Source organism: Gasterosteus aculeatus, chromosome 13 (assembly GCF_964276395.1).
Source record: "Gasterosteus aculeatus chromosome 13, fGasAcu3.hap1.1, whole genome shotgun sequence".
NCBI lineage: Eukaryota > Metazoa > Chordata > Actinopteri > Perciformes > Gasterosteidae > Gasterosteus > Gasterosteus aculeatus.
Window position 1 is genome coordinate 2,394,619 of NC_135701.1, and position 21,733 is coordinate 2,416,351.

The window sequence follows — 21,733 nt, forward strand, 5'->3', positions numbered from 1 at the left end:
AGTACACTTGCATTTAGGAAGGACAGAAATAATAATTGAATCATATCATATTGTGGCTCTTCTGGTGTGTAAATGTTAAGCCATATCCATCAGCCTTGTGAAGTTTACTTGCCAATACATTCCAGAGCCGTGGAATGTATTGGCAAGTAAACTTGTTTCTCCCTCAGACCATCGGTATGAGATATTATTTGAGAATGTACTGTATATTAATATCTTTTAGGGACAGGTTCGGTGACCTGTCGGGAAAGTCCTTCGCTTTCTCCCCCCAGCAGGACTTTAAGGGGTGCAGCTGGCCTCCTGACCAACCAGAGGACTCAGACCACCAGAGGGGGGTCAGAAGAACTGGCCAAACCTCCATTCAAATTCTTCCTGTGACTATCACATCCCCATCTGGAGACCCCCCCTTTATACAAAGTCAGTACCAACAGAGGCCTACAGGAGGCACTGATACTTAAGACCTTTTTTTCAACTTAGATTGATGGACCATCTGCGCTTTGCAAGAGTATGGGAATAGAGGGCTACAGGGGAACAGGGATGCAGGGGTACATGTGCAAAGGGGAACAGGGACACAGATATAGAGTTGTTCAATGGTGCAGGCTTACATTGGTACAGGTGTACCAAGGTATAGGGTTACATAGAGGGATACAGGTGTACAATGATACAGGGATACAAGGTTACTAAGATACAGGGATGAAGGGGTACATGGGGATAGGGATACAGAGATACAGCGTTTGCTTGTAAGCCTGCTAGAATGACATATAAACAAACCAAGATCTGTTCTAGCTGTGGAGTTAAAGCCTGTGCCAACACTTTTCTAAATAAATAATTTATTTGTTTGTCATGTCTCCTACTATAGCTACTGTTCTTCGCAGTACAGGTAAGCATTAAAATGCAATACATTAAGAAAGCAAGTAAGTAACTAGTAGTAATGAGCAACGATGTTAGAATAAAATTATTTTGTAAAAAGAAGTTCAATAAAAATGGTTGGTTACTAACAGGAAATATATAAAGATTCCTGAGATGACGAGAAGTTAGACATTCTCAGTTTATGTAAAAAAAAACATCCACATTCAACTTAAAATTAGTAGATGATCCTTGTTTAAACTCATTTTTAGTTAAATGGTTTCATATTTTGGCTTGCAGAGGTTGATGAAGAAATCAAATTTGTTCTCTGACGGTGTTTCAGGAATAATAAATTAGATGTGATGATGGCTGACAGTTGTGATTCAATGCATCTCTGTCATGTTGATAAATAAATTTAAATTACACACTGTGCTTGAAGACAGATGCCGCTTGGAGTGAATAAAATGTGAATGTCATGAGCCTTGCCTGTTTTGCTGTAATCCGTCTTATCTCCTCAGTGAATAGTTTTGACTGTGAGACAATGCCCATGAAGGAGAGTGGATCCAAACCCATCCTGCCTTACAGTTCCATGTTCATCTTTGGACACACCAATCCGTAAGTCACTTCAACCTCCTTTGTCAACCCCTTCCCCTTCCTGAAGGACTCTCACGTGCAGTGGGAGATCATTTTTCCCTGTCTATGGACTATCATATCACATTAACACAAGGAGTCTACTAATCCTACACTATATTACTCAGGGTTCGAGTAAACCTTCACATAAACACTGTCAATCAGCAGTACCAACACACTAAACAGATTACTTCTGTAATTCTTTAAGCTTTTTTTATATTAGATATGTCCTTTTATTTTTTCATTTGTCTCAGTTTTTTAGATAGCTTTATTCATGGAAACCATGAGTGTGAATACAGTGTGCCAGGAGTAGTATACTGTAAATGTCAGTCAGTGATTACTAGCTTTTCGCCAGGAAATTTAACGTGTTCTTTGAAGCACGGTATAGTCGGGACCGGTGATGTCGGAGGAAGGTCCGGTTTGTGATGCAGGTGGCTGGAGACCATTTGACAGCCACAGCCTTAAGACATTCTTGGAGTCTATCCAACGCCTATTTAGATTGCTCAACATTTTCTGTGATGCAGTATGTATAGTATGCTTCCTGCACATTGGGTTGGCAAATTAAATTGTGAGCGGCGTTTCTCATGTGCATATGTGTCCACTGCTTGCTGTTTTTGAACCTGCCTCTCTCTTCAGGGTGAGGCGGTTATGTCACTATATTGTGACTCTGCGTTATTTTGAGATGTCCATCCTGGTTGTCATTACTATGAGCAGTATTGCTTTGGCAGCAGAGGACCCTGTCTGGACAAATGCTCCTCGCAACAATGTGAGTCATTATAGTGTGCATGAATTTGATTGGTTACTACGCAATCTCCAAACTAAGTTATTGAATCTTGTGGGGTCGACGTGGCGCAGGGGTAGAGAGGGAGCGCTGGGAACCACAAGGTTGGTGGTTCGAGCCCCGGCTGCTCCATGTCGAAGTGTTCCTGAGTAAGACACCTAACCCCTAAGTGCTCCCCGGGCAAAAATGTAAAAATATATGGGTTAAAAATATAATGTAAGTCGCTTTGGATAAAAATCGGTCAGCTAAATGACCTGTAATGTAATGTAATCTGGTGTTCAATGCAAACACACAGTTATGCAGTGCTTAAAACAGGCCCACAGAGCCACAGACTGGTAAGATATCAATATTTGCCATGCTCCACTTTCAGTGCTGATTGAGTCTCTCTCTTGCAGGTGCTCAAATATCTGGACTACGTCTTCACTGGTGTTTTCACGTTTGAAATGGTGATCAAGGTAAGCATTTTGGAAAATACAGGTTTGAAACACTGAAGGCTTCAATACACTTCCCTGTGATGACAGTGTAATTGACTACAATTGATCAGAATTAAGTTGCTGGCTGATTATAACATCTAGTTGCTGAAAGTACCGTAAGCGTTGAATGTGTAAAATACATTAAGGCCGTCAACAATAACAATCCCAATATAGGATTGTCCCACTGAGTACAGACCTTATAACATAGTACCATATTTAAAGAAAGTTAAATACAAGTAGCACAGAATTAAACAGAATACAGAATAAGTACCATAAAAAAATTCCAAATAAAAATAAATAACAGTGTTTTTGGTTTAGATGGTGGACCTTGGCCTGTTGCTTCATCCTGGAGCCTACTTCCGGGACCTCTGGAACATTCTAGACTTCATAGTGGTCAGTGGGGCACTGGTGGCTTTTGCATTTTCGTAAGTTCTAAAACTCCTACTTTTTTGTCATAACTTCTGTGTCAATCCTGATCATCAGCTTTGGTGGTTAAAGGCCCACTTAAGGTACGAAAGGTGTAATATACTGTGTATCCCAAACGTCAAATAGGAGCAACATGTAAAGTGTACTGTGGTGGCAGAAACACCCCCTGCAGTATGTAGTCGGTCAAATGATCAGCAGAAAAAAAGATGCCATGTATGCAGCTTTTTTCCTATCTTTGTTGTGAAGTGTGTTCTCTCGGTTTGAGAACATAATAGGTTAATTTCACTAAAGAGTTTGTAATGCTCTTTCTCAAAACCCGGTTCTCATACTGACGCCCCCCGTGCCTGCTCTTGGATTTGCTCTTCTTCAGCTTAGACTGTATGTTGCACAGATTTCCTGAGCTTTAGCTTCAGCCCTCCTCCTCATATACAGGTGTCTTCTGTCTGCTCATGAAATATCTGCTCTCAGTTCTGTTTTTAGTTGAATTCTGAAAAAAACCTGTAAGAATTCCCCATCTAATAGAATGACAGATAATATTCCCAATTGAATCATCCCCCCCTTATTGTCACTGTGTTCATTTTACTTCTTCTACTTCTAGCCTTGACAACCAACATTCCTGGTTTTCTCTACAACTTTTAGAATTAAATACATTTCCTTATACCGTCATAACAAGATCTGAAGTTTAGTCATTAAGTATTGCTCAAACGACACTATTGAATTGAGATTCATAACTTTGTGTTTGAATCAAAAACAAGAAGGTGATGCAACATTGGATGCAGATCTTTGGTTAAAGATTGTGTCACTGTTACAGGAAGATACGCAAGACAATGGTGGTTTTGGCTGGATCTATGAAGAAGATTCTGTTCTAGTAAATCCTTTAATCATCAACAATATGAATGATAATGACACGGCCAAACAATCCAACCCAGAAACAGATGGGGTCCGTTTTGGGGTATGCCAACATGACCACAAAGGAACAACAAGTGTCAGAACTAGAATGGTGATCCTGAACGAGGGATAAATGTGTTTGTTATTGACGTGATCATCTCTTGTTTCCGTGCTGGGTTTTCGAATTGAAGGAGCTTCATGGGGTAATGCCTCCTCTACTTCTGTCATCATGCCTGTCCATGTCATTATATTACTGTATGCATGTGAGAGAAAACAGACGTACTATCACCTACGTTGCATTTACAAGTAATTTCCTCCCATATTCTTACTTCTTGAAATGTATCCAGGCTTTTTAAAACATAATATTGGATGAGGACTACAGATTTATAATTGGATATTTAAGAGTCAAAAAAATTTCATTTTGTAGAAAAATGCATATAGTAGCAAATTATCTTTCCTTTTGTGCTCAAGATATAAATTATGCAAATGAAGAAAAATCAGATCTGATACAAACACAATAGTGTAACGCACCACAGGAGAGCGGAGTAGACCCAAGCGCAGAGCGCAGTTTTAATGAGCAACAGTTACACAGGGATTAGGCTAGGTGATATCCAGTAGACAGGCAGGAGGTCGGAATCCAGGAACACGGAGATAGGCGTAGTCTGTACCTACAGGGATCAGGCAGGAGGCATCGAGGTCTGGGACAAAGCAAGGAGTCTTCAACAGGAGTATAAAACAGGAGATCCAGATAACGCTGAGAATGTGGTGATTACTACACAAGACTTCGCGAAGAACACAGAGGGACATGGGGTATATATACAGACTAGCTTTGATGGGGAACCAGACACAGGTGTGCAGGGATGAGTGGGCGTGCACAACAGGCAGACACACAATGGAACAAACCAACACAATAGTTCTTCAACGGCATAATTATTAGTGCAAAATAATAATTGTAACAGTACAGGCAGTTCAGAAGTACAAGCTATATCAACCTTTAGTTTCTAAAATATATTTTCCTTTAAAAGCCTGAAGGAAATCAGAATATAGAAGTAAAATTGCTTGTTTTTGGGGGTTTGCACTTTTGTGAATGGAACACTCTCCCATTCTCTGGTCCATTTAAGATCTTGCTGTACTTGATCATGTGCTTGAACGATTCGTCTCCAAATATGTTCATCACTCTTATTTTGCCAGAGTCTTTTCAGCAGCACTCTTCTTTGCCACCAGCTCTGCTTGGACTGTAATGAAACCATCCATTTCACAATATCTATCATCAATTCAACAGAAGGTTGCCAATGTAAAATGCCATCTGCTGCAAGAGGGCATCAGTGGCTGTCCAGGAGATCGATCTATTTCATATTCTAAACATACACATTAGACTAGCAGCTAGCACTGAGTAATGACTGCCGGACCATATTGTCACATCATTTCCATTTGGATACAGTTTCCTCCTCACTGCCCTACACAACCTACTGAACCCTTATCTGTCAGACTCAGCATCATACTGTCAATGGGACAATGTATTGAATTTTCTCGAGAAAGTATCGATATTCATTAATTAAGAGATAGCAAGTCCTGTTTGAATACAGGGGTCACTCACTCATGCATGTCTCCAGAGCGCAACCTGCCTGCAATCCATTTGCCTGTGGCAAACCAAGTCAAATCTGTCATCTCACCAAACTTTTTTGTAATTTGTCCTTTTCATTTAATGCTTTGGTTGAGACTAATACAATGTACAAAGTAAAATGTCAATGTTAAATGTGGAAATAACAGAACAAGAGGTGAGCAAGTGCTTGTTATAATCCTAAACAGTTTGGGTTTGTGTGTTATTTCAGTTACAAACATAACACACATTTACACTTGCTGAATTGAATTTCATCCATTTTAAGCCTTTGGAATTTGCATCTAGTTGTCTGTTACCAACCAAAGCACGTGCAATCTTACAATGGTACAATGTATGGTGTTATCATTTAATGCAAAAAAAAAATTGTTTATGTGTGAAGCATCCATAATTGTGCTCTACCTTGTTTTATCACTGTTTCCCCCAAGTAGATCGCAACAAGGTGTGACCAGGTGGGGATTTTCCTATGCCACCCTCTTCCTATACCTCATCCTAACCACTTTCTCCAAATCCAACCTCTCTCACTACCATTCTCATTATGCTTGGATAAGCCTCGTATAGGAAACAGTTACACACGAAATGTTTTCACAAATACATTTTTGTATGTATAATTTATAAACCTTCACTACTTACTGTCAGTAACATGTGGAGTTGAAAGTGGCGTGCCCAAATTAAGTGCATACTTTTGTTCCTTCTCAATAACAACATCACGAAGATCAGTTTGGTGTTTCTAACAACAAAATGAATGTGTTTTAAGTAGGACAAATCTTACGATTACACATTCTCCACTACAATCTTAGGCAGACACTTGCAGGCGCAAGAGTGAGACAGTAGTGGAGGAAATGTTACAAATTGAATTTTGGCAATAAGTAAGCATATGACTGTGGAGAATTGGATTATACTGCACAATTGATAGGTGTGTAAATGTTTTCTTGTAAATAGAGTTCAAACCTGGAACCTAGTCTCACCTTAATTCATCAATGAGTTATTGTTTTTTGACCATTTTTTGAGCTCAGCTAATCTCGGAGGCATAAGACACTTAACCCCAACATTGCTGTGACTACAATGTGTGAATTTTAGTTACTGATGGGCAGGTGGCACAATGGTAGCTCCTGTCATCAGTGTGTGAATGGGTAAATGATGTCATGTAGTGTTAAAGCGCTTTGAGTGGTAGGAAGACTAGAAAAGCGCCATCCAAGTACAGACCATTTAAAAAGGAATAATAACTATAAATTAAGTAAAAAATAAATCATTCATGCATGTGGAGATTTGTGTGTGTGGGTGAATGTGTGTGTCTGTGAAATAAGGAGATGGGAGATACAAGTTAAACCTCTGTCTTTAGGTAAATCCAGCTGTAAAAGGTCAAAGCAAAAGCAGATCTTGGCCGCCACAGTGAAACACGTTAACATCATCCCACAGTCACGCAACTTGGAAACTGAATTCCAGCGCTCTAAATACAGTAGATATGAGTTCCAAATACCCTGGTCTCATTGGTTCGTCATTGCCGTTGGTCTCATTTGTGGGGATCGATATAGCAAACCAACAGAATATTACAGCAACAAATACCAATGTTATTGCGCAGGGTTTACCAAGCTCTGGGTCCTGGACATGTGCCCAATAAGCTTTTGTGTTTCTTGGTGACGCAACAGTAGTTCTTTCAAAGCCAAACCGGAAGGAAAGTTTACTGGAGACACTGTTTTCTTAACATATACATTTCTCCATTGTTTGGGCAATGTGGGGGCATATATATACCTCTTTCATGACAATGAACACTCACTGAAATTAACTACCATACTTGAAGACCAGTCAATGTATGCTTTGTGTCTCCTAAATCAAGCCCAGTATGACAAGTTGTTGTTGTGCTTTAATCAGATGAAAGGTGATTGTTTTTACTGGGATCACCTGACATTGTCATAGAAAGAGGGATGGATTTACTCTGAAAAAGAGATGCTGCCTAAAGGCGTGGCATGGATTGGCTTTTCCAAGGCCACCTGCCCAATCCCCAGCTGACAGACGAGTGAACTGCAGCCATCGGTTCTTCTGCGGATTGCACAGTTGTTCTGCCTCGGTAAGCTGGGTTTACCCCAGCTACATTGAATCGGAAGTGTTGCAAAGGACCGCACTGTTCTGATGGAAACTAATGGTAGACCGCCCAAAATGTATTTATGGAACGGTGGAAAAGTCTCCCTCCCTTTTCCGTTCTTGCAATCATTGCTTCAAATGGAAAGCGCAAAATCCTCCAAACCAGCCTAATAGTCTTGGGCAGCCAACTAGTCCTTTATGGGCCTAGAGACTAGGGTAGAAAGCGTTCCATTAGCTCACTGCTGCTGAATGGTGCTCCATGGTGCGGAACTCCATGGAATAATCAAACACAGATCTTCTTCCTTGTCTCAGGTCAAACAAATCTCCAGCAACCTCTCTTCCAGTTGTAGCATCAGTAAAACATTGCACCATTGTTCCTCAGAAAAAAACTGCTCTGAAGAGTAGTTTGAAGAATACTTCCCCAGATAAAACTATATTCAACCATTTTGGTCCACTTGAATACATTATTGTATTTTTCAATGTTTAAGACCAAAACTTAAACTGTCATGTTCACATTTGTTTTTCAAATTCTCAAAACTTTTGGCCTGGATTTGGCTCCATATAAGTCTTCATCCATATTACTTGCCCAGAGAGTTTTCCGGAGATGTATGCTGTTTACATTTCTTACATTGCTGGTGCGTTGCAAGCTGCTGACGTCATCAGCGAGGCTACAAACTCTGCACCCAATTTCTCTCAAAATGCTTTTTGGGAATGTTAACCAAAACCATGTTTTGCCTTGAGAAAAACAATTTGTGTTAAGGAAGCTTACAGCTCCACAACTCACCTCTCTTGGGCAAATCCAAACTCAACTTTCCTATCTGAAGCCCCTCTATAAAGCTGCATTCCAGTGAAAACCAGCAATTAACAACTGCAAAGAGCCAGTCACTGGAAGCAGAGGAAAATCTCCAATGATCACCATCCAGCTAATATAACATAACCGTAAAACTAACATAAACATCTCTGTACAACTAATGTAATCAATGTTTGTTTTAGATTTAACCAGAGTTGTAGATGGATTTCTAACTTCGAACAGAGCCAAGCTCGCTAGTTTTCTGCTGCTTCCAGTCTAAGATGGGCGAGGCTGCTAACCACATTCCGACTCGTTCTTTGCATTTAACATAGACTTTAACATAGATGTGGTATTCTTTATATCAAAATCTCTTGTCATGTGCCTCATTAACTCATCCCATTTCAAACATATCTATAAATCTCATGTTAAATGTAGGGACTGGAAAACAATTTAACAATGTGTGTTTTTTATTAACAATTTTAGTAGAGACAATCTGATGAAATGAATATTTCTGTGTGGTCTAACAGTCTTTGCTTTCCACAGGGGGACCAAAGGCAAGGACATCAGCACAATCAAGTCACTGAGGGTTCTCAGAGTGCTCAGGCCTCTAAAAACCATCAAACGTCTGCCAAAACTGAAGGTTCTTTGCTTTATTTGTATTAACTAAAAAGGGAAGCAGGGCTTCATTTGACAAGGTCTGGTTTTCTGCTCTATGATACAGTATTACGGCTTGAGTGTGATAAAACAAAAAAAAAAGTGCTGCAAGTAAAATCATGTGTTTTTTCTTTTAATTAATACTTTTTGCCCTTGGCACATGTGAAGATGCCTCAAAAACAACTGACAGATATGCTCTGTTAAGGCCCATTCATTATCTAAAACAACTGAATACTAAATCTAAAAATGTATTGATAGAGTGATTTTTTTTTACATTAATGTTGCTCTGTTCCATAATCCAGTTCACTTTAAATGAGTTTAGCATAAACATAATTTCACATTAGCAAGGTCAATGCTGTAGTTATCCTGTGTGCTCGCCTCCGAGTGCTTTATCTGTACAGTGACAAAAAGTAACTGTAACGTCAGATGATGTTCATGCTAAGCTTCTCTTACTTGAGTTTACTGGCAAAAAGATGATAGTTATATTATTATAGATATTAAACAATTCCAAAACGATTTTCCAATTCATCCTTAATATAAATGTGTGTGCCTGTTCTCTGTTTCCTCAGGCGGTGTTTGACTGTGTGGTCAATTCTTTAAAGAATGTGCTGAACATCCTCATAGTTTACATCCTCTTCATGTTCATCTTTGCGGTCATTGCGGTTCAGCTCTTTAAGGGAAAATTCTTCTACTGCACAGACGAGTCCAAGGGCCTCGAGAAGGACTGCAAGTCAGTCTAAAATCCCACACTTCTTATTTCGTAGACCTTGAAGAGATTGGTGTGGTCAAACTGAACGCTGTTCCTGTCTAACCCAACTCAGCTTTATTTATGCCTTCATGTCTTCCAGAGGGCAGTTTCTTGACTACGACCAAGATGAGGTGGCCGCCATGCCCAGAGAGTGGAAGAAATATGAGTTCCATTATGACAATGTTCTTTGGGCCTTCCTGACCCTCTTCACGGTCTCCACTGGGGAGGGCTGGCCAACGTAAGCAGAATTGATCGTTACAGTATATACATGGTTAGCATAGTTGACACCATGCCTGCCCATGGTGGATTAGTCACCCCGCAAAGGTTTTCCCAAACGTTTGTTTGGTATATATATATATATATATATATATATATATATATATATATATATATATATACCAAACAATATATATATATATATATATATAATATATATATATATAACCAAGATGGTTAACTGACCATTTGTTGGCCAAACGAAGGGTTGTTGCACCTCTCCTGGTAAAGGAACAAGTGGCCTTTATCTGAAGCCAAACCTGGGACGGTAGCGTAGACGGGCATCGTCAAAGAAATCATGCCAACTGAAACACAGAACAAAGCAAAAGTGCTGCAAGTAAAATCATGTGTTTTTACAGTGGAAACTGTTTCTGTAAATCTTCTTAAAACAGAATGGGAATGGGATAATGTGTTACAATGACCAGCACGGGACAGTCTGTGATAATAAAGTCGTGTTACAAAAAAGTAAATCAGCTAGTTTGTGAGGCCGACCCTGTGATGCTAATGATAACAAAAGGCATTATGTCTAAGGAAGAAGAGCTTTCTCTGTTCATGTTCAACAACATGAATACCGCACAGGGCGGAGTTGCGCTTGTGTTTCCAGTGCTGGCCCCGGACAAAGCCGGCCACGGCAACAGTCTAGTACTCATACAGTGCGGCTTACTCATTGCGAGGACTCTGACGCAAAAATCCTGAGACAGGCTCGTGAAAAAGATTGGTGCAGAGAGATGCTGTTTTTAAACCACTATGTTTGTATGTAATTTCATGTTTACTTGTATTCCTTCTATTGAGCCTCCCAAAGAAAGCATTTCACTTGATTGTACTTATATAACTGGAGTGACATTAAACACTTTGAATCAGTGATTAGCGTGACGTGAGTCGTGTCAGGGAACGGCTTCGCCATGACTGCATCAGAATTTCCTATCGCATCTGGCCAACCAGGATTGGAACTGAATGTGTCAGTGCCAGGTAATGTAATAGCCGTCACCTGTAAAAAGGACTTGATTACGCCAGTCATTTGAAAAACACTCACCTCTTTTCTGCTATAAATAAGCAAAGAGGATGCCAGAGTGAGTGATTCACCAACACTACTCTGACAACCTGGGTTTACTGATATAAAGTAACCTAAAGTTTTATTTCATAGCATTTGTTTCATCTCTCGTTGGGACATCAAACCTCTGGAACCTGGAAAAGGTGTGTGAGGAGGCTCAGTCGGCTGAATGAAGATTCCCCTGTGAGAATGTGCATGCAACCTCTGGTGGCTGCAAACCCTTTAACCAGAAGCTAAAGTAAGATACACCACAATCCAGTGAGACAGCTGTAGTTCTTTCCCAAGGCACGGAAAGCTGATCACTACTCCCAATGCTGTTGGAACCAAAAGATGTATGACTTTCACACGGTATAACGTGTGTCACCACTGATCATCACTTAAGGCATATGGCAGCTGACAGAAGGACACTAGGTCAACTTGAGGTTGTGACCCTGTGGTTAGGTTGTGAGTGCCTCCAAACATTCCCCGAGAGAAACTTGTACTTGTTTGGGGGAGCGAAAACATTTTAATCTCACACACACACATTTAACTGAGGCCAGAGACATCGAGCTGTCTTTAAAGTCACCTGTTCCAGTGGTTCACAAGGTGGGACTGAAAGGATTTGCTCATGAGTTTCGGTCTGTCAATGGCACCTTTGGAAAATAACATTACAGTCTGGTGCTAATGTGTCTCACCTCATGGCTGTTGTGTTCTGCTACTCTCCCTACAGTGTCTTGAAGCACTCTGTGGATGCTACCTTTGAAGACACGGGTCCCAGTCCAGGCTACCGGATAGAAATGTCCATCTTCTATGTGGTTTACTTTGTGGTCTTCCCTTTCTTTTTTGTGAACATCTTCGTCGCTCTAATCATCATCACCTTCCAGGAGCAGGGAGACAAGGCCCTATCTGAGTGCAGCTTGGAAAAGAATGAGGTAATGAAGCAATATGACAAACAACTCTGAGCTTCATGTTAACAGTCATTATTGCTTACATAATGCAGTTATCACAAACGCCATTAATGTTTTTACCTAATTTCTCCATTCTACTCGCTGGATATTTGTAGAATAGTTATGTTAAAAATAGATTAGGATGAACCATTCAGGGAAAGTTTGGTCTTTCACTGGACAACTTTTAATGTTACCAGATAAATGCAAGAGAGAAGCTTATATCCTTTGGGACATAACCAAACTGTCCCTTTTTTCCCAAAAATAATAATGTTGCAGTGGAATAATTTGCTGTAATGTTTAAATTTGGCTACAGTTTGAGTGAATAAACCAGCATGACCCATTTTACCAGTCATCTGTTGTTAGTCCAGCAAAGTCAACAGTTTAAAAAAAAGTTCAATTGTAATGGAATAGAATAGCCTGTTATACAACATTGTTACCATCTTGAGTAAGGCTAGTCTATGGAAGTTGTGGTTAAAGAACCTTGGTCAGAACAATCAAACAGCTCTCAAAGATTTTGTGAATAAACAGTCTGGTTAAAAAAATAACCATAAGTTATCCACAAAGAGTAAAACAATATTCTGTTCAAATTTATCCAGAACTTTTGCACTGGGTTCAAAAGTTCAATTTTTTTCAATGCTAAATGCTTGGAAAACATACGAGATATGTCTGTATATACATACTTCGTCGGTTTTCATGGAAAATATGGATTAAATTCGCTGTTTTGCAATGAAATACGGCTGTGCGCCGCTGGGCTTCATGCTTTGTCTGTGTCAGTGTCATCTGACGCTATACCCAGTTTTTCTTCTAAGCGGCTGTGGAAGCTGTCAATCATTTGCGTCTGACTTTCAGCGTATTCAGGCAGATTAGACGATTCAGTAGAGTGGTTGAATGTTGTTGAGAGTTGTTTTACAATTGAGATTTTGGGTCAGACTTTCGTTTTACATCAGGCCTTCCCAAAAGCCTACTCTAGAGTAGTCGATTCTTATTCTATCAACTTGAAACTTTACATGTGTACTGTTCACACACAGGGCGTAGATACGTTTTTATAAATGTTTTATGAGAATTATAGGGCTGTGTGTGACATTTTTGAAGGCAAATCTCAATCTGACACACAAACCTTGTGTTACGTATCTATTCACTAGTAACATATATACTGATTACACATCACAACACTCACAGGGGTTCTCCTTTATCCCCCAACAATTGTACAAATAGACAAAGTAGCTTCACAGTTATTACACTTTTTATTATGGCTGTGCTATTTTCGAGCAGAGGCCAAAAAACAGCTCCCGTTAGATCAGGTAAAAATCATAAAATTAAGTTACCCTACTTTGCCTCTTGCAGACAATTCAATTAAAAATGTTCCTCATTACAGACGTATTATTAAAAGAGAAAAGTTCAAACAGTCCAACTCGACAGATATGGACAGACTTCTCGCTCAGGTGGACCATCACATAACATCACATTGGCCTCAATCAGGAATCAGGAATCAGGAAACATTTATTTGCCAAAATATGTCAAACATACAAGGAATTTGTCTTGGCGGTTAGTGCGCGACAGTAGACAGACAAGACAACAGTGCACAAGTAATAAAGTAGAATGAAATGCTAATGCAATGGGTTAGTAGAATAAGGCTAAGGCTATGGGTTAGTATAAAACAAGGGAATAAAGTTAAAAATTTTAAATATTAAAAAGTTAAAAAGAAAAATATTAAGCATAAAGTGCACTAACGAACAAGTGACAAAAGTGACAAAGTGACGAGTGACGACAAAGTGATGAATTGCAGTTAAAGTGGCATGTGCAGTATGAAGGGGAGTGACCGGTGGAGTGTTATAGTCAGTCAGTGGGGGACCGGGCTCTGTTGATGAGCCCGACTGCTGACGGGAAGAAACTGTTCGTGTGGCGGGAGGTCTTAATCCTGATGGACCTCAGCCTCCTGCCAGATGGAAGGGGCACAAACAGTTTTTGTCCGGGGTGAGAGGGGTCGGCCACGATCTTTTTAGCTCGCTTCAGAGACCTGGAAGCGAACAAGTCCTGCAGGGACGGCAGATTGCAGCCGATCACCCTCTCTGCAGAGCGGATGACCCGCTGCAGCCTGCCCTTGTCCTTGGCTGTGGCTGCAGCGTACCAGACGGTGGTGCTTCACAACATTCTGGGCATATTTGTTCTGTAATATCTTTCTATCTTTAGTATCTTTAGTAATAGTAGTGAGTCCTAGCAGTTTAAAATTATGAACAGTCTCAAGGTTTTAGCCTATCAACTTTCACAGCTGCAAGTTAATTTAATTGTTGGAATGCTTTTAAGCAATGCATTTTCTAGTTCTTATAAATAATCGATTATTCGATAACATCTGGGACTCAAATGCATGTTTGGTTATCTAAGGCAAGTGAACGCATTTAGAAATTTCATCAAGAGTGAAGACTGTCAAATAAAGAAGACAGTTCAACTGAGATGTGGTTTCTCTCTTACAGAGGGCTTGTATTGACTTTGCCATAAACGCCAGACCTCTAACACGCTACATGCCCCAGGACAAGCAGTCCTTTCAGTACAAGATGTGGAAGTTTGTGGTCTCCCCTCCATTTGAGTATTCTATCATGATCATGATTGCTCTCAATACTATAGTACTCATGATGAAGGTAAGAACTTTCAAAGAGTATATTACTTGTACAGTGCCGTTTTTTGCATTGTCAATTGAAGTTGATCCTGGATTCATTAGCTCAGGAAATAAAGTGTTTACATTTTTCTGCTGTCTCTATACCCGCAGCATGTTAGCTTAGCAAAAGACATTGGAGCAAAAATCTAGCCAGGCTAGTTAGCTACTGCTAAGCTACTGTTAGTAAACATGTTGATTTCTGTATCTTAATTTTAAACAATGGTATAATGCTGCCTTTCAGTTCCATGGAGCTCCAGACTTCTATGAAGCAATGCTGAAGAACCTCAACATAGTCTTCACCACCCTTTTCTCTCTGGAGTGTATCCTAAAAATCATTGCGTTTGGTCCATTGGTAAGTAATGTTTATGAAACAACTTCTGACTAATAAAGAAGAACTGATGATAAACTGTTGTTTTTCAGAACTACTTAAGGGATGCCTGGAACGTGTTTGACTTTGTCACCGTGTTGGGCAGCATCACTGACATCCTGGTGACGGAAATCAATGTAAGAGCACTTACGCCACCCTCACTTCAACAATGCTAAAAGTATTATATCAATACCACACATCTGCCATGGTCGTGAGCTGTGCTAAGATGAACAAAGATGGCAACGGTTCAGACAGCAGTGAAGAAAATCTCCTGTTATCCTCCCATTAAGCTTTGTTGATAAAATTGAAAATTTTAAAATGTGATGAACTATGAGCAAGCACAACAGTGTTTTTGTTCAACACAGTGTTTGTATGTCGTCTGGCATTTTGGAGAATGTAGCACACTTAATCAAGTGAAAAAGTATGTGTATGAAGCAAATACCCTAATAAGCAAGTAACCCTAACCCTAAAAAATAAATAGTTTGATATATATCTATATATACTGTATATAGATATATATCAAACTACTTTAAGTAGTTTTGAAACCAGTATTTTTATGCTTTTACTTACGTAAAAATCTTGAGTCGATACTTTTAAAACCTTAGTATCTATACTTCTACTTGAATTGAATTGAATTTGAATTTATTTTTTTGAACATGTAAAAAAGGAAAAACATTTTTTTACTATTTGTACACACACAAGAAAAAATAAAAATTATTAAAAATAAATAAATAGAATAACAAAGAGCTAAGACAACAAAAAAAAACAGTTCGAAAAAAAGGAGTGGGAAGAAGCATAACACTTATTTGATGTCCCACCACTTTTCAACTGCTCTTCAGCCTGTAACCACACAGAATACTACATAATACATCTACATACAACGCATACACTTCACAAATATCCATACAAATATCCAATCACAAAAACAAACATACACCACATACAGTACATATCCCTGCAAACATACATATAACATATATATATACATATACTGTACATACATACACTAATAATAATAATAATATTTATTTATTTAATCATAATTATATACCATATATACTAAATACAATATAACATATATATAGTGCTGAGTAGTTATACCATTCACCTCCTCTCTTCATCACAGTACCTGTTGAAATCACCAGTTTGAGTCTTTTTTTAAACAGAGTCTTGCTTGGACTTTGCTTCAGCTCTTTTTGAAGTTTATTCCAGACATTACATTTTACATTACATTACATGTCATTTAGCAGACACTTTTATCCAAAGCGACGTACAATAAGTGCATTCAACCATAGGGTACAAACTCAGGAGAACAAGAAACAAGAAAGTGCAATTTCCTCAAATAAGCCAATTTACAATTTGCTATAGATGAGTGACGTTACAAGTATAATTTAAGTGCTACAATTTGTTAGTCTTTAGTTGAGGTAGAGTCTGAAGAGGTGTGTCTTTAGTTTGCGGCGGAAGATGTGAAGGCTCTCTGCGGTCCTGATGTCTTCAGAGAGCTCGTTCCACCATTTCGGCGCAAGGACAGCAAAGAGTCGAGATCTAGTCGAGATCTTCACACCACTGACTGAAATACACATTCTCTTCATGGTGGTTCGAACCAGTTTTTGCATGTTATCTGGTAGTTGTTTATTTCTAGCTTTATACATCAGCATAGCTGTTTGAAATTCTACTAGATCTGGCAGTTTGAGGAAGCAGGACTGTATAAATAATACGTTAATAATAAAGCCTCATCTCGCCATCACTAGGAAGCAGAGAGTTTGAAGTGTGGCCTTAAAATACATCCCCAGGTGTGCCTTCAATTAACTCACATGTCAGTTCAGGAGCTTTAAAAGCCATGACATCATCATCTGGGATTGCCCACATTGTTTAAAGACATCATACTTTTGGTGTATGTAAACTTTTGACCTTAAAGAAAGTAATGAAAAATTCTCTAAAATATACACTCTTTTAGCAAAAGTTAAATAATTTTGGTAATCCTAACGGACCTGAAACAGGAGAGGTTTAGTCTGATTTAACTTCAGACAGTGAAAAAAAAAGTATCATGTGTCTTTTTGCACAGCGTATGTAAACTTCTGGTTTCAACTGTATGCAAGCGTTACGCCTACACACCGTGTGTTTTCTACTGTCAGCAGCCGCCAGTTATGTGTGTATTTGATGAACTTTATCAGTTTATGTTATGGGAAATATAAATGGTCCTGTTCTCCTGCCTCTCCACCCTTTCTTCTCATCTTCTTATGCTATCTGTCTCCCTCTTCCTCCACATCTCCATCTTGTTGATTGTCATCACCGGCGTTGCCATGACCCGGTCCCAAACACCACTAGACCACGGTGAGTGGCTTTGCTTTACCATTTTCTGCTTTTACCTTTTTGACATATAGGATGTTATGCTCTTTTGAACGTGATTTAAAAGAATACTCCATCAAGTTATCACGAATCCGGAAACATTTATTACCAAAATATGTCAGAAAAGGAATTTGACATGGCGATTGGTGGATAGCAGAAGACAGTTAGACAAAGGACAACAAGACAGATGTCAATTCTATGGCTTAGTATATATGGTTAAAGTAAAAAAAAAAAGTATATAAGTATAAAGTAAAAAAAATGCTAAAAAGTAAAAAAGTGCACCAGTGAATAGAAAGGGAGAAGTGAAAATGTATGAGAGACAAACTAAAAAAAGGAGTTGAAAGGCAGCAGGAGGACTGAGGACAAGGGGTTGAGAGACCAGGAACACACACACGCACGCGTACGGGAAAAGGATTGTTGGCTCTATACGAGTGCACATTACAGGTCATTTAGCTGACACTTTTATCCAAAGCGACTTACATTGCATTTTTAACCCATGGCTTTTTTTTTGTTGCCCGGGGAGCAATTAGGGGTTAGGCGTCTTGCTCAGGGACACTTCGACATGGGACATCACAAATGGCAAATAAGCTATTTTTCAGGGAGCTTGCATCATCAGGGACGATAGCCAGCGAGTCCATTTACAAACTTTTTTTTTTGTTTGTATGAAGTTTAGCGGGTGCTTCAGTCCCTTTATGATTGTTCTATGTTGGTTTTTACTAGTGCGTATGTGGGGATTGTAGAAATTAATGGAGATCTGGCGATGGTAAAATCAATGCACACAACATCTTCCAACCACCCAGCCAGACCTACCGGACCTGACCCCACTGAGGGCAGACTGAGATTGACGCCAAGCTAACCCAGAAGGGATCTAAAGCTACTCCAACTAAATTTGCTTCTGGCTAATGTCCAGTTGGTGCTTGGTGACACATCTCATTCAATTATATTCAATTCATTTGATTTTGTATGGGCCAAAGTAACAAAATACAAATTAGCCTCAGAAGGCTTTAAAGTCTCTACAAATGCGACATCCTCTGTTCTGAAATCCTCACATCGACACGGGCAAAAACTCCACCAAAAATGAAAAACTCCTTCAACAGGGAGAAAAAGAGAAGAAGCTGTAGTAAGAATGGCAGAGTAGGATTCCTATTCCAGGATAGACCGAATGCAATGGATGTCATGTGTATAGAATGATCAGCGTATTCTATTCTGTACAGTACGTTGAATTCATATCACAGGAATAATTAAAATAATAAAATTAGTTAGTCAGGTGTAAGGCAGGACCACTGGAGGAACAACGACCATCAGATATAACCACCATCACATGTAACCACCGTCAGATAGAATCACCATCATATAGAACTACCATCTACAGAAACTTGTGAGGAGGGAAATCACAAAGACTTCAAAAGAGGAGACGTCCTTTGACACTAGGAAGTATACTTCCTAGGACATATTATACTATATATGATACTGTCGACCACTCAATACTTTTGGACAGGTTGGAAAACTGGGTGGGGCTCTCAGGCACAGTCTTAAGCTGGTTCAGGTCATATCTACAAGACAGGAACTATTTTGTTTCCATTGGTGACTTCGTATCAGAAACAACCGACGTAACGTGTGGAGTCCCCCAAGGTTCGATCTTAGGGCCGACTTTATTCAACATCTACATGCTCCCACTAGGACAAATCATGCAAAAAAAAAAATTGACCACCATTGCTACGCTGATGACACCCAAATCTATGTAGCGCTATCACCAAACGACTATCGCCCCATAGATCTTGCATTGAGCAAATCAAAGACTGGATGTGTCAAAATTTCCTACAACTAAATGAAGACAAAACTGAGATCATTGTATTTGGTGCTAAAAAAGAAAGGTTTAAAGTAACCCAACACCTTCACTCTCTGTCCCTGAAAACATCAAATAAAGCCAGAAATCTGGGGGTTATTATGGATTCAGATTTACACTTGGAGAGTCACATCAAATCAGCAACAAAATCGGCCTACTACCACCTCAAAAATGTAGCACGACTTAGAGGGCTCATGTCAGCTCAAGACTTAGAAACACTTGTACATGCCTTTATAACTAGTAGGCTAGACTATTGTAATGGTCTCCTTCCAGGTCTCCCAAAAAAAACTGTCAGGCAGCTCCAGCTTGTTCAGAACGCTGCTGCTAGAGTTCTAACAAAGACCAAAAAATGTGAGCACATTACACAAATTCTTTAATCCTTACATTGGCTCCCAGTATGTCAGAGAATTAGTTTCAAAATCCTACTGCTCACATATAAATCACTACATGGTTTAGGGCCAAAGTATATCACTGATATGCTTCCACTACATAAGCCTTCAAGATCACTAAGATCTTCTGACACCAATCTGTTAGTGATTCCCAGAGTAAATACAAATCACGGGAAAGCATCATTTAGTTACTACGCAACAAACAGCTGGAATAAACCTCCTGAAGATTTAAGACTTGCCCCAACTCTGACCACGTTTAAAACAAGACTGAAAACTTTTATGTTCAGCTTCGCCGGTTTAAAGTAACCCAACACCTTCACTCTCTGTCCCTGAAAACATCAAATAAAGCCAGAAATCTGGGGGTTATTATGGATTCAGATTTACACTTGGAGAGTCACATCAAATCAGCAACAAAATCAGCCTACTACCACCTCAAAAATGTAGCACGACTTAGAGGGCTCATGTCAGCTCAAGACTTAGAAACACTTGTACATGCCTTTATAACTAGTAGGCTAGACTATTGTAATGGTCTCCTTGCAGGTCTCCCAAAAAAAACTGTCAGGCAGCTCCAGCTTGTTCAGAACGCTGCTGCTAGAGTTCTAACAAAGACCAAAAAATGTGAGCACATTACACAAATTCTTTAATCCTTACATTGGCTCCCAGTATGTCAGAGAATTAGTTTCAAAATCCTACTGCTCACATATAAATCACTACATGGTTTAGGGCCAAAGTATATCACTGATATGCTTCCACTACATAAGCCTTCAAGATCACTAAGATCTTCTGACACCAATCTGTTAGTGATTCCCAGAGTAAATACAAATCACGGGAAAGCATCATTTAGTTACTACGCAACAAACAGCTGGAATAAACCTCCTGAAGATTTAAGACTTGCCCCAACTCTGACCACGTTTAAAACAAGACTGAAAACTTTTATGTTCAGCTTCGCCGTCTGCTAAATTTTAGCTACTTTGCACTTTTAACCTCTGCCTTTAATTAAACAATTTAAATAAGATTTTAATTTATAATTTTATTTGCTGTTTTTAATTGTCTTTTAATTCCTGCATTTTATTTCACTTTATTGTATGAAATGTTATGACGTGAAGCACTTTGAGTCTGCCTTGTGTATGAAAAGCGCTATACAAATAAACTTGCCTTGCCTTGCCTATATATAATATATATTGACTATATATATATTATATATACCAGTATACTTTATCCATAAAAAGCATTTGGCTGTATATGCCTGATCAATTCATTCTTGGCTTCACACCTGGATACGTAGTCATGATGTATGAATATTGTTTTACTAAATTCCCAAATGCAGAAACATATAACGGATTAATACAATACATGACTAACGACATGAATAAGTTCCCAAATGACCACGTTATTATTGTGACCACATTCATCGGACCTGTGTACAGGTATTATTAATGTCTCTTAAATTTCATGACACCTGGGCCTTGTATAATCTTTACTCAATCCCACTTGTCAAAGGGAGTCAGAATAAGATATTTTCTAACCAGCTGAAGTGACTCATTAAACAATTCAACCCTGATCAGTCTGTTCATGTGTGATTTCTGTGGATTTCATGTCCTGTTTTCGTCTTAACAGGACAAGCTGCTGAACCTGAGCTTCCTGAGGCTGTTTAGAGCTGCTCGGCTCATCAAGCTGCTAAGACAGGGCTACACCATTCGCATACTGCTGTGGACCTTTGTCCAGTCCTTCAAGGTACTCACATACTGTATATCATTAGATAAACACTGACATGTACACTTTCCCAAACACCTATGTATAGTCATTTGTGTGGCGGCGGTTGGACCTATCAGTACAGAGTTTGAACTGGGAACTGGAGATATGCCAGTTCACCTCCTGCGCAATAGATATTTACAGGGAAGCGGACACTGTTGAAGGCAGGGCACAGTTCATTCTTATGAAAG

The 21,733-nt window shown here is 39.3% G+C and overlaps 1 protein-coding gene across 1 annotated transcript in view; it reads left to right on the top strand.

Moving 5' to 3' along the window:
- The window catches only part of cacna1ba (calcium channel, voltage-dependent, N type, alpha 1B subunit, a), a 124,895-nt gene that overhangs the window by 72,815 nt on the left and 30,347 nt on the right, over window positions 1-21,733 (top strand). Inside the window, exons 22-35 of the mRNA XM_078087326.1 lie at window positions 221-414; window positions 857-877; window positions 1,362-1,458; window positions 2,110-2,239; window positions 2,650-2,709; window positions 3,046-3,152; window positions 9,075-9,171; window positions 9,755-9,915; window positions 10,034-10,171; window positions 11,970-12,171; window positions 14,658-14,822; window positions 15,081-15,191; window positions 15,260-15,343; window positions 21,408-21,524. Coding sequence (XP_077943452.1) covers window positions 221-414; window positions 857-877; window positions 1,362-1,458; window positions 2,110-2,239; window positions 2,650-2,709; window positions 3,046-3,152; window positions 9,075-9,171; window positions 9,755-9,915; window positions 10,034-10,171; window positions 11,970-12,171; window positions 14,658-14,822; window positions 15,081-15,191; window positions 15,260-15,343; window positions 21,408-21,524 — 1,684 coding nt within the window. The remainder of the gene's footprint in view (window positions 1-220; window positions 415-856; window positions 878-1,361; window positions 1,459-2,109; window positions 2,240-2,649; window positions 2,710-3,045; window positions 3,153-9,074; window positions 9,172-9,754; window positions 9,916-10,033; window positions 10,172-11,969; window positions 12,172-14,657; window positions 14,823-15,080; window positions 15,192-15,259; window positions 15,344-21,407; window positions 21,525-21,733) is intronic.